At 36.7% G+C, this 13,183-nt stretch overlaps 1 protein-coding gene across 1 annotated transcript; it reads left to right on the top strand.

Moving 5' to 3' along the window:
* Nucleotides 1–2,462: 2,462 nt before the first annotated feature.
* On the top strand, nucleotides 2,463–8,144 carry si:ch211-139g16.8 (immunoglobulin superfamily member 6). Its single transcript, XM_017484110.3, has 6 exons — nucleotides 2,463–2,641; nucleotides 5,232–5,564; nucleotides 5,649–5,746; nucleotides 5,863–5,913; nucleotides 6,966–7,079; nucleotides 7,173–8,144. The coding sequence occupies exons 1-6, from the start codon at nucleotides 2,584–2,586 to the stop codon at nucleotides 7,275–7,277; spliced, it is 759 nt and encodes a 252-aa protein (XP_017339599.1). The 5' UTR covers nucleotides 2,463–2,583; the 3' UTR covers nucleotides 7,278–8,144.
* The last annotated feature ends 5,039 nt before the right edge of the window (nucleotides 8,145–13,183 follow it).

The raw sequence follows: 13,183 nt of genomic DNA, 5'->3' as shown, positions 1-13,183 counted from the left end.
TCAAAAGCCACAATTAACATTTAAACAAACATCAAACAAATAGAGAAAAAAAAACTTCTAGAAAGATAAAAACATTTTAATAGCAAATGCTTAAAAAGAGCTTGAATCTCCATATCATTTGTTTGTTTCATTTCTGCATCATTATTACTTTCCTTCTCAGCAGGGGTTCATGAACATGTAATGAATTAATGTCTCCCCAGATGTTGCTGCCAACTTCCCACCACACTTCTGCAGGTTTTTTGATGATGGACCGAAATGCATCAGTGCATCTCCTCAGCAGTGTTTATTAAACAGAAATAATGATCTGTTGTTTCTCATTGGTGAGCTGCAGGTGTTGTCCTGCTACATTAGATATCATTGGGACAAGATCTCGAGGAGAGGACTTGGTTATGTCTGATCTATAGATCCAGTAGTGGGTTCTCAAATGTTTTGTAGCCAAGGACCCCTTTGACTGTAAAATTCCACTGAGCCGCCAGTACATTTTTATGAACACTATCCAACTATACAAATATTAGACTCATTATTGTACTGTATTAAGTGTGCAATAATAATTTGGCTATTTATTTAAGCCCTAGAACCTTCTACCCCTGAACTTTCCAATGACAGGATACCAGTTCAAGTGACTTTTTTTTTTATAAGACTACTTGTTATTGTTATTGAGCTTTGCATTAAATCCATTTAATTCGAGCAGCTAGTCAAATAGGATAGTAATTTTAAGAAGTCAATAAAAATATAGTAACTATGATGATGGTCAGTTGTGATTTCCACCACAGACCCCTGATCACAAACCCCTGGGTGTCCCCAGACTACAGTGAACCACATTGAAAAGTGTGTGTGTGGGTGTCAGCTACCCTTCTAAATCATTCCACATAGTTTATCTGAGTGCATGTTTATATCTGAGTATATAGTGAACAGGTTCACTATCAGAGAGTGGATCCTGAGGGTCAGGGCTAGCAGAATCTGGCTCCAGCTCACCAATACTTTACATCACACTGACACAGAATCTCACAGATTACAAACAATTCTAGGGATAAATATGGTTAACTATAAGCATATGCTGGTCAGTTAAGACAATGACAAATTTAACAGCATTTGGAATCTGGGCCAAAAATGGGCCAGAACACAACCAACAATATTTAATGCTTGTGCAGCTTCTAAATAGGTCAGAATGTAGCTTGGTGTAAAATTGCAATCCTATTGTATCTCATGTCTGAGATATAGTTTCATCATTTCAACCAGATTTGAATTAACGAATCCCATTTATTCCACACACACACACATATGGCCATGAACAACCAGCAATGGTCCATCCCTCTTTTGCTATATAGGAAAGTTTTGACATATTTATTGTAAGTGCAAAAACCTATAAAAAGCGAGTCCGATTACAAATCCTACAGAGGGAGCAGATGAGATAATTAGCTAATTTACCAAAGTATGACAGTAGATGGCATAATGATAGCAATACAGTGAAAGAAAAAAAAATACCGGGCTCTGTACAATACCATTTAAACTGCTATACTATAAAGTAAAGTTAACATTCTCAGGTTGTGTCTTGTCTTCCAGAATTTCTCTCTTTTTATTAATTAAATGTGAAGCCCATAATAGACCTGGCTTATAACTCATTCACTCACTGCTGCTAGACTGAATGCAGATCTGTTTGCACTAACAAATTGCAAGTGCATGATTTAACAGCCTGAAACACACCTTACACAAACACAGGCTGCTTTCAATTCTGCTCTCATTGCAGTAAACAGCAACTGATATCAACAACATTCACTCAGTCAGAGACATCTACCAATTAAAGCATTCGCCCAGCTTCATAATAGGCACTGAAGTCATCTGAATGATGCAAACGATATGCTGTATTTATTTCCCAAATGCGAACAGCTACGATTGTTTCTTACAATACAGATGCAGAACCCTGGATATTTGAAAGAGAGTATCTAAAGTAAGAGTCACGTACTTCAGGTTGAGGACCACAGATTTTTAAAATGCCAGACTGCTTCAAAGACACGGTGGCCTTTGTTTTTAAAGAAGCCCCTGAAGAATCTGTGGCAATGTTTATTTAATAGCCAGTACATAAGTATTTTAACATTTAGCTAACATTATTAAGACATAGCCTTAATTTCCATCCATCCATCCATTTTCCATACCGTTTATTCTACATATGGTCACGGGGGAACCTGGAGCCTATCCCAGGGATAGGCTCCAGGTACTGGGGAGGAAACCAGAGTACCACTAAGCCACTGTGCCCCCTAGCCTTAATTTTTGTTTTTTTAATCTATATGTACATAATCGATTTTTAGACAATATATTATCATTATATATTATCAGTTGTGCCATTTAAACCATACCTTCTTGCCAGGAAATTTCATGACTTTCATGACATTTTTTTTTTTTTAGTACATGTGTACTAAAGGGTTACTCAGCACAGGCATATGATGAAGTAAATTCATAGCATAGTTCACACTGTTAGAGAGGAAGGAAGGGTCATAGACACCACTTCTCTCTTTTATCAAACATTCAGTTTGTCAGCAACTCTAAAAGAACTTACAGGGACGGATACTTTCAACCAAACTTATAATGAAAATGGTCCTTTACCATTTATTTTACATCCTGTTAATTTTCACCTTTACCCCAGGTAAGAAGCTGAAAACTTTACTTTGATGTTTAAGAAGAAAATTATGGAGTATTTTAATACTTAAATTCTTTACAACATAACTTTGGGACTAAAGTATAGAGAAATTACTTGATATAGACATGAAACTTTACAACTTGTTAAAAACGTAAATCATTCACTAGATTTCTTAAATTGGAATATAATGCAAGCAGTGTAATAAAACATTGAGATTTGTCAATGTTGATGGGTGGATTTAAAAAAAAAAAACCCTGAAAATGATTAATGAAACACCATAATTTCCAACCAACAAGTAATGCTGGAATATCTGTTGCTTAACCTACTCAAATGCAAATGTGAACATATTAAATGAAATCCCACCCTGAAACCCATTATATATGTTTATATTGTAAAATTTGTTATGTGTTTAGTTATTCTCTTGCTAATTTGTTGGTCGATGCTGTACTTTGTTGTTCCTATGTGTTGTTAGTGGTTGTGTATTGTGCTGATGTCACATGGTAGCACTGCTAGTACAGTTACAATGGAGTTTATTAGGTGAAAAAATGTAAAGGATCTCAAACATAATGGATGTTTGAGATGGTCAAATTTTGCTGTTACCTCTTAAAAGAAAAAGAGTAGAAGTTTATTTTCTTACTCAATATTTCCAGCGATGTTCAATGCCATAGTCATGAGAAATCCGATGTAGATGTAGTGGGGACAGCAAATGCTGGACATCAAGTTACAGAATGCAATGCAGCTGTAACAACACTGTCACCCTGTACTCATGTAAAAAAATAAGTACACCCCATGGAAATAATAATAATAGACCATGCCTATTAATAAAGTTGATACACTCTATCAAATGATACATAAAATCAACATTTTGTAGTAATTTTCACAATTTTAATTAACAAAAAAACTGATCAGTCACATGGAAAAAGTAAGTACACCCCTACATTTATCACACCTTCAAATCAAGTGTTCAAGATTGGGTGCCAGTGATTAGAACCTGTTTAGGGAGTGCAGGTGGAACCTGTCTTATTTATACCCCTCTCATATCTAGTGTCTGTTGTTCCCTTTGCTATTGAGGTGTTTGGTGTGCCACACATGGCAAGATCTAAAGAGTTCTGTAAGGCCTTCAGAAAAAAGGTTGTGGATGCCTATGAATCTGGCAAGGGATTTAAAAAGATCTCCAAATTATTTGAAATACATCATTCTACTGTAAGGAAAATAATCTAGAAATGGCGCAGATTTCAAACAACAAATTCAGCCCAAGAACAGACCAACTGATGCAAAAAGAAGTCTCCAGGAAACCCAAAATTTCATCACGGGATCTGCTAGTAAGTCTTGCAACTGTTGGTGTCATAGTGCATGCTTCTACAATCAGAAAGAGATGTGATGTGCCCTGTATGGGAGGCATGCCAGGAAAAAAAGCCTGGAAATGCCAGGAAAAAAAGCCAGGAAAAAAAGCCTTTCCAATGAGACAAAGACCAGGCCTAACATAGGCATAGGCAAAGACCAGGCCTTTTGGAATAATGTGCTCTGGACAGACGAATCAAAGATAGAGTTTGGTCACAGTAACAGCAGACATGTTTGGCGCAGACAAAAGACAGCTTTTCAGGAGAAGCACCTCTATCAACTGTGAAGCATGGTGGTGGAAATGTTATGGTTTGGGGTTAAAGAGTTAAGGAGTCAAAGCCCGGATTTATATCCTATTGAAATGTTGTGGGGGGATTTGAAACGGGCAGTACATGCAAGAAAACCCTCAAACATCTTGCAACTGAAAGAATATTGCATGGAAGAGTAGTCAAAAATTCCAGCAAGCCTGGTGGAAAATTATTTCAATTACAGTTAATATTATTTTTGATTCACGAGCGTCAAACAGTTATTTCTGCTAAAGGGGGCAATACTAGCTTCTGAGGTCAAGGGTGTACTTTCTTCCACAGAAGAATATCACATCTATTGATATGTCTGTTTAATATTTTAACTGAAAAAGCTCATTTTCATTGTGGTTTTGTTCAAGTATATCAACTTTATTAATAGGCACTGTTTGAAAGATGACCAAATGTTTGCTTTTCCAAATATGTCAAAAAAGCCAACCATTTCCATGGGTTGTACTTATTTTCTCACTTGTCAGTAATCTATGATGACAAGCATGATGGTGTTAATGAAGGTATTAGTATGAAAATAAAAGCTTTGCAACCAAGTGTATAGATGAGGATATGAGAGAGCTGGACAGACTAAAGAACTAAAGCGCTGCTGCTCTCTATCACTCTCTTTAGGCAGAGATAAAACAAGGGCTAAATCCCACTGACACCACTCAGTAATGTAGGAAACTGTTAAAGTGAAAATGCTAATGAAAGACATATTTTTAACTATAAAAGGGTAAACTTCATTCTTTTATTACAGAATAAATCTTGGCTGCCAATTGAAGGTCGTGTTAAGTATAAAGATTAATATGCAAGTTGTTCAGGGTGGATTTTTCCTTTAAGTGATCATCTTACTTAAAATATTTCATGTTCCTTGGAAGTATACTGGATGTATTTACTGTAACAGTTACCTGGAAGATGTGAGTAAACAGGGAATGGAATACTTTTGGATCTTTCTATTACAGGACTCTCAGTGAACGGCTGCATTATAAATGTCACACAGCCACAGGAGCGTCTTCATGGGAGATTCAACCAGTCAATCTCCATCTCCTGCCACGTCAACATGTCTTGCCCAAACAGCATACCTGACATGCTATGGTATGTGTTCCGGACAGACTCCTATTATCAACTGGGTATAAAGAATCAGCCAACAAAGTATAGATTGGAAGGCACAGAACTACACATCAACTGGCTCTCACACAGTGATGATGGCGTGTATTACTGCGCTGTGTCTGACAGAGTTGCAGCCAACAGTGGCGCACAGGCTATTGGGACTGGCACAACACTGACAGTGAAAGGTAAATTGGCTTGCTGTGTCACAGAAGACATGTTGAATTTTCAATCATTGTTTAATCTATCTTCAAATTCTTCTTTGTATTCAGAGAATGAATATAACACTGGACAAGTTCTGCTGTTCACACTGGTGGCTTTACTGTCCCTCTATTGTTTAATAATCCTGGCTCTCGTCATCTTTATAAAGGTAAAATGTATCAATATGTATTAATTATTATTTAAATAAATACATAAGGACTTTATAAAATGTCACTTGCCAAATCACATTCAACCAACCTAAACTGAGTAAATTCAATTATTCAGAGTGGACGAGTCAAGCTGTTAAAAGGAAGACAAAGACAAAGCCAGGGCAAGGTACTGTTACATTTGACATTTTATTATTATTAATTTATTAATACTTAGTGCTGTTGAATTGTGAGTCAGAACCTCAAGTTGAGTTGAACCTCAAGTCAGAAGGTGCTATAAAAGCATGCTTCTGCCCATAGTTCCAGCTCGAACATAAATGAAAGATTTATATTAATACAGTATTAATTCTAATAATTTTGGGCTGTTGTTTTGTTTCAGGGTTTTTTTGTGCATTTTTTTTTTGTCTTATTACATTTGAAAACTGGGGCGGGGGTGGGGGTGCTAGTGAGGGAATAGGGAATGACCGTTTATATCAGTTACAGGGTAACTGATAACAATAGCCTAATTAACAGACATTCCATATGATTAAATAGAACTATAAATGGTTTAAAAATATGACCTGTCATTCATTAACAAATTGCAAATTGTACGTGATGAAGTAGAAGAGAAATAGCACACTTCAGTTTATGTTTTCATAGGAAAATAATCCGCTTTGATGCTTTACATTATGCTGTAACACACCACACAGTCATGGATTATGTTCCTAAAACAGAATGGCCCCTTGTGTGTTATTTCTTACCGAGATCACATTATAGTGTTGCATGCTTGTGACTAAAATCTAGTGGAAACTTGTTGCACAGGTGCCAATACGCATGTAATAGAGGACATAGTTCTTGTCAATTCAATTAGCTTTTTTTGGAAAATGGTTTAAGGGGCTTTAAATCTAGTAGCCTAGATTAGCTTCCTGGTGTCTTTCATAATTTAATTATAGACCCTTATTTTCCTTTTGGTCCAAGTAACCCATTTTGTTCTTTCTGTAATTCACTCCCTCATCCACATCATTACTACAACTGTATATCACTGCTTGTAATGTTTGTTTGTTTGCTTTAACAAAACTCAGTCACTGATATGGTTATGATGTGAAATAGGAGGTATGTTTAAACTATACTTTTTCCTCAAAGTCAATATTTTGAGTGGGTCTTCTATTCACCTCTGTATGTATCTGGTGTTATAAGTAATCTTGCTGTGTTGAAAAAGTTGTTTCCTGTTACACATCTCAGGATGACTCAACCAGGAGAGTTCACTTTGGCGCTGTGGTGCAAGAACTGTACAGCAAGAGGAACTTGCGAAGAATCAAGAAAAACACGTCCACTGAAGTTTCACAAGAAAACAAGGTTTTTTCATCATTCTGATCCACTCAGATAAGAGGCCAACCTATAAACTAAATGTGTGGACTGCATGCTTTAATATCTCTGTTTCTTTTACAGGTTGAAAATCCACAGTCCCGCACTGAGAGAGAAGACGTATACCAAAACATGAAAAGTGCTCAAAAAAACATCAGCTCAAAGCACCAAAAGCCCTCTGCTGTATAGTACACAAAGAACAAAAGAATCAAAACATAAATGAAGGAAAGAGGAACATTCAACTTGGGAACCAGTTCTTGCTCCTTTGTCCTAATCTATACTATTAGAAGCCAAACTGAGAAAATATCTAATATATATATATATATATATATATATATATATATATATATATATATATATATATATATATATATACACACACAATGGCTCCAATTTCAAATGTGAAACTGCCGAGTGATATTCTCTGTTTCACATCTCCATAGTGCTTCATTGTCACTTTTAAATATTTTCAGTTATTTGTTTATTTTAATTTCTCTGTGATAAAGTTATACATGTTTTTTTTTTATTAATCTGTCCAGTGCTACTCCTGAAGTAAATTTAGCTTAAAAAAGTTAACTAGTTGCTAAATGTATAAGAATGGATATAACATTTTTTTCTGTTAAAGGTGTATAATTAAACAAAATATAATTTGCAGTAAATGTAGAGCACAATATATACCAAAGGCAGAAGAACACACGTGTGCCTGGGAAAACCCATCACATGGTGAGATTTTGACATTTTCATCTATTTATATTACTGGAAACTACAGGCTTTCATGAACTGAAATGCATTTCCCTTTTCCATGTATCTCAATCAGGCATAAAGTTTTAGTGTTTTCAAAAGTGAAAAGGGAGAAAACTGCATTTAAAGATCACAGACATTTTGAGAGCCACTATGTGATTACAAACAGAACTGATTTTCCATTTGTTATTGCACATAGCTATCAGACAAGTTAAACAAGGCCGAAAATTGTGAGAGGAAATCTTAGTTTTTAGACATCTTTATGCAGACTGATTGCATGTGTTGCTGCATTTATTAAACTGGCCACTTACCCCACCTGATCTTTTCACCTGATCTTTTCCATTACTGTCAGGAATTGAAAAGGAGGTGGACACAAGTGCAGATTATTTAATTATATGAAGTACAGACCAGAACCATAAACATGAAATGCAGATACAAGGCAAAAAACATACAGACTATAAGCAATACTGTGGCACACACCACAACAACCAATACAACAGCAACAGAAGCTTGACAATAATGAGACCCTGAAAAACTAGAACTAAAATAGTGGTGTTACTCAAGGTGAAACAGGATATATGAGTGACATGTGACATGTGACATGCTGGGGCTGATGGGTAGTGTAGTTCTGGACCCCTTTGGCTCTACCATGAAAGTAGGAAAAGAAAGTTTTAAAATCCTTTTCATTTTGATGAAGAATATTTGTGGTTTCATAAAGTTGAGGAGAATGTTACAGGCAGAAAAAAGTGCAATTTTGGTCAAAACATTTTTTAAAATTCTCTTTTTGACTGTTTGCCCGTATCCAGCCACAACAACAACCAATGGATTTTCACAGGCTGCCACATATACACACATACAGGTGTGTTGTGGCCTGTTTGTATCAGTGCTATTAGGCAGTCACAGGCCTGATTATGTAAATTCAGAAAGGACTTGGGTACATTTCAGAAGATTCATATCAGATCTCTAAATGGGTAAAAAGCACACAAAGACAAAACAACAACAACAACAACAACAACAACAATAACAATAGTGTGTGATTGCTGTTTACAATAATGGAATAAAACCCATAGGCTTATTTTAATCATTAAGTATAATATAATTTACAGCAGGTGTTTACATCAGTTATAGTAATAGTTAGTAATAGTATGCTTTCATTAAATGCAATATTCTAGGTGTCATGGAAATTTTCAGTATCAAAGAGCTTTTATGCGCCAGAACGGAAATCTCCATGCCTTGCTCCAATCATTTCATAATCATTACACTTTCACATTCCTGGTGAGGACTAAGCTTTATATTTTGCACGTTCCCAACAGTTAAACTGAACTGTCTCAGGCATCATATATATATAGGATATATATCCTATATATACAGGGAGTGCTGTCATAGGAAAATAATCAACAATGGGGTGGTGTGATGCAGCCAGACATAAAGTGAAGCGCCATTACCACCAAAAAGGTGATTATTTTCCAATAACAGCGCATTCTAACGTGTTTTTCATTACTTTTCTACCACATCAATTTGTGAAAGGTAACATTAAATAAGAGATTGAAATGCCATTCTTTTTTTAATCCTTTTATAGTTATGTTTCCTGTTGTTGAATGTCAAAAACAAGTTAGTTACTCTTACAAATGTTAAAACAGCAGTTGCTCCCTTACCAGTTTCTCAAAGGATATGCAACCAAATATTGGAACGACTATCTGTTCCAATACTAATGCTCACCTAAAAATTAGAAAGCTGAAACTATTGTCAGAACTAATCTTTGAGAATTTGAGATTGGAGATTCTGAGATTTGAGAATTCAACAGTGCTTTGGTGTAATATTCATTGGTACCCACTATAAGACTCTTTTCATTATGTAAACAGTATATACTGCTACCAGAGTCACATGCATTTGTTGTCTGTATTTATATTCAGTGTACTATAGCTGTTAGCTGTTAGCAGTTCTATTACATGAGCGACAAACAGTGTTCTTTCTGCACACCTGGCCAGAGAACAACTCATACAAGCAGTTCTAGTGAGAGTACAAGGTTAAAGGAATGTATCATCTGAGGGCTTATGAGCTACAACCACATGCCATATATAATATGTTGTGTTCTGTTTGATGGTGTGCAGTAACAGATTGTGAAAAATTGATGGTTATGAAATGATTTCTATTTTGACATGATTGGTAAATTTTAAGAATTTTTGGAAATAATATAGCCTACTATATAAATATCTTCCCTGCAGAAAATTCTACAGTAGCTTGGTCTGACCAGCTACCAGCTGCCAAAACACAGCTGAGCTGATCCTACTGGTAGCTATCTTTGTGAGCAGTTATTTTCCAACTTCCTTATTCAGTCCCTCCAGGATGATAATGCAAAATCAAGGATCTCCGCAAATATTCGCAATATTTTCCATAGATTTGGGCCAAAATGCACCATGTGACATCATCACAGCACACCATGTGACATCATCACAGCACACCATATGATATCATCACAACACCATTCATCCAAAGCCCCCTTTGATTCACTAGCTTCGAACATGAGTACAGCTAAAAGGTGTCATTTACCAACAAAAATCACTGCGAAAGAACCTGCAAAATAATTTCATGCAATTGCAGTTTCACCAATTCAAGTAGCTGCAACCCCCCCACCAACCCCACCCAAAAACACTGTAAATTGCATCACCCATTTTTTTAAAAAGCTGCAGTACAAGAAAGCATTTTTGGCTTCAACAGTCACAAAAAAACCTCTGCGAAATCCTGTATGGACCGGTTAAGATGTACATTTAATAGGCGGCTGTGGCTCAGGTGGTAGAACGGGTTGTACACTAATTGTAGGGTTGGCGGTTCGATTCTCGGCCCACATGACTCCATATGCCGAAGTGTCTTTGGGCAAGACACTGAACCCCAAGTTGCTCCCGATGGCAAGTTAGCGCCTTGCATGGCAGCTCTGCTACCATTGGTGTGTGTGAGTGTGTGTGAGTGTGTGTGTGAATGGGTGAATGAGACACAGTGTGAAGCGCTTTGGATAAAAGTGCTATAGAAGTGTGCCATTTGCCAATTAATAGAACATGCAGTGAACAGTACTGTTCCCCATGTTGTTGTCTGCCATGAAAAAAGTAGAGCTTCCTCATGTGTAAAGACTTCTGTGTAAACGTTGTTTAGTTAATTAATCCATTGAATAAGTTTGTTAAACTTTAGCTAAAGCATGCTGCAGTGGTGAGTTGGCATAGTGGATAGTGTTGTTGCTTCATCTTCCAAGGGTTACTGGTTCAATGATGAGCAGTGGTTACTTTTGTAGAATTTCACAGTTCCTCCTGGGCCTGTTATCTCCCACCTCTTGAAAACATGCCACTTAATGTTTTAGCTAATGGTCTGACTTGTGAGACTACCGTGACTCTAACCAGAACAAATTTGTAAGTGGTCGAATGAATTAAGCATTTCAGTATGATTCTGATGCTCAAACTGACATATCAGGAATACTAAAAACGTTCAAAAAGTTTTGACCCATGAACTACCCAATAGTAGTTTTTGGTTGAATCCCTTGGAACAAAAACATGTGTAATGAAATATTGTTTTAATCAAATTCCCATAATATCAGTGTTAAGCAGTCCCTCCAGGATTTTTGCGATTGCAGAACTTAACGCAAAATTAAAGAAACTCTGCAATATTCGCAGGAGCTTGCAATTTTTCTAAATTACTGTAGATTTGGGCCAAGATGCATCATGTGACATCATCACTTCGATTCATGTGTGTTGAACATGAGTACAGCTAAAAAGTCTCATTTATCAACAAACATCACTGCGAAAGACAATTTTGTATTTCGCAATTTTGCCAATTCACGTAGTTTTCCCACAAAAAAAGCACAAAAATTGCGAGGCAAACTGTGGAAAAAAGCCACTGTAAAATCAATCATTTTTGGCTGCAACAATCACAAAAAAAAAAAAAAATCCCTCAGAAAAATCCTGTATTCCTGTATTATCCTGTATGGACTGCTTATTACTTGAACAAATTGATCTGTAAATGTTTGAAATTTTAAAACAACTTGTCTACAAGTAGAGAGCAGTTTCCTTTCTACCAGCAATAATATTAGCTGGTAAATATGAGTTTGAGCAGCTCAGACTGTATTGTGGTGGCTGGTCAGAATATACCACTGCTTCTCAGCAGAGTTGTTACTAGATTTGTTTAGTAATAAAGGTGTTAGAACATTGGTGGTATTTAAACATATGCCTGTTAGTTATTTGATTTTGTTCCCTGGTTGTTTATTAATGAAATTAAAATGTATGGTAGATGTAAGAGGGACTTTTAGCAGTCAGGGAGCAAACGTCTTCAAGCTGCCATTAGAAGGTGTCAGATAGCAACAACAACCTGGATGGAAACGGGACCCGAGGAGGTTGGTCGGAGTGGGCAGGAGATGGCGGAAGGAAGTGACGAATCAGGAAGTGAGATGGGGTTTGAAGAAGATGGTGGGAGAGATAGGAGTGTATGGAACATAGTACGATCGAGAAAACAGAAAAAAAGGAAAAGAGAATGTCTAACACAGAGGAAACAGATAATGAGCAGTGTTAGCTTAGCAACAAAAGGAAGAGGAACACAAAGTAATCATAAAATTATCTCAAGAAGAGATAACTTTTGGTGAGTGGAGTTCGGTTCATCTAACAAAATCGATAGACAAACTACTGGGTGAGGTCAAAAGTGCTAAAATATTGAGAAGTGGATCTCTACTAATTAGTTGTAGAAATAAAGTCCAGCAAGGGAAAGCCATGCAACTGAATAAAATAGATGGTAAGAGAGTTCACTGTTCGTGGATTGGATATAAAAAATGGGTTAGAGGAATCATCTCGGGGATACCTACAGGTGTTACAGAGGAACAAATAAAAGACATCTCAGTGGCAAAAGTACTAGAAGCAACTAGTCTTAAAAGAAGTAGAAATGAGGAGAAATGTGACAGCTTGGCTGTGATGATTAACTTTGACGACTCTAGACTGCCAAGTAAGGTGTACATAGGATATATGAGCTATGAGGTCAGGCCATATATTCCTCCACCACTGAGATGCTTTAAATGGCAAAAATATGTCCATGTAGCAGCAATATGTAAGGGCAAACAGAGATGTGGTAGGTGTGCAGGTGAACATGAGTACGGGAAGTGTGGAGAAGGAGTAAAGCTCAAATGCTGCAACTGTGGAGGAGAGCACAGCTCAACTTACAGTGGCTGTGAAGCCAGCAAGAAGGCAGTGGAAGTGCAACGAGTGAAGACATTGCAAGAATTAACGTATGCGGAAGCAGTAAAGAAAGTGTCTGGTGAAAGGAAGGACTATAAACCAGGAAATAAAGATAGACCTTGGGGGGCTGTGAAAAGATTGCAGTAAAGA

The sequence above is a fragment of the Ictalurus punctatus genome, chromosome 2 (assembly GCF_001660625.3).
Source record: "Ictalurus punctatus breed USDA103 chromosome 2, Coco_2.0, whole genome shotgun sequence".
Lineage (NCBI taxonomy): Eukaryota > Metazoa > Chordata > Actinopteri > Siluriformes > Ictaluridae > Ictalurus > Ictalurus punctatus.
The sequence above is the reverse complement of the archived record's forward strand: the minus strand, read 5'-3'. Positions and strand labels throughout refer to the sequence as shown.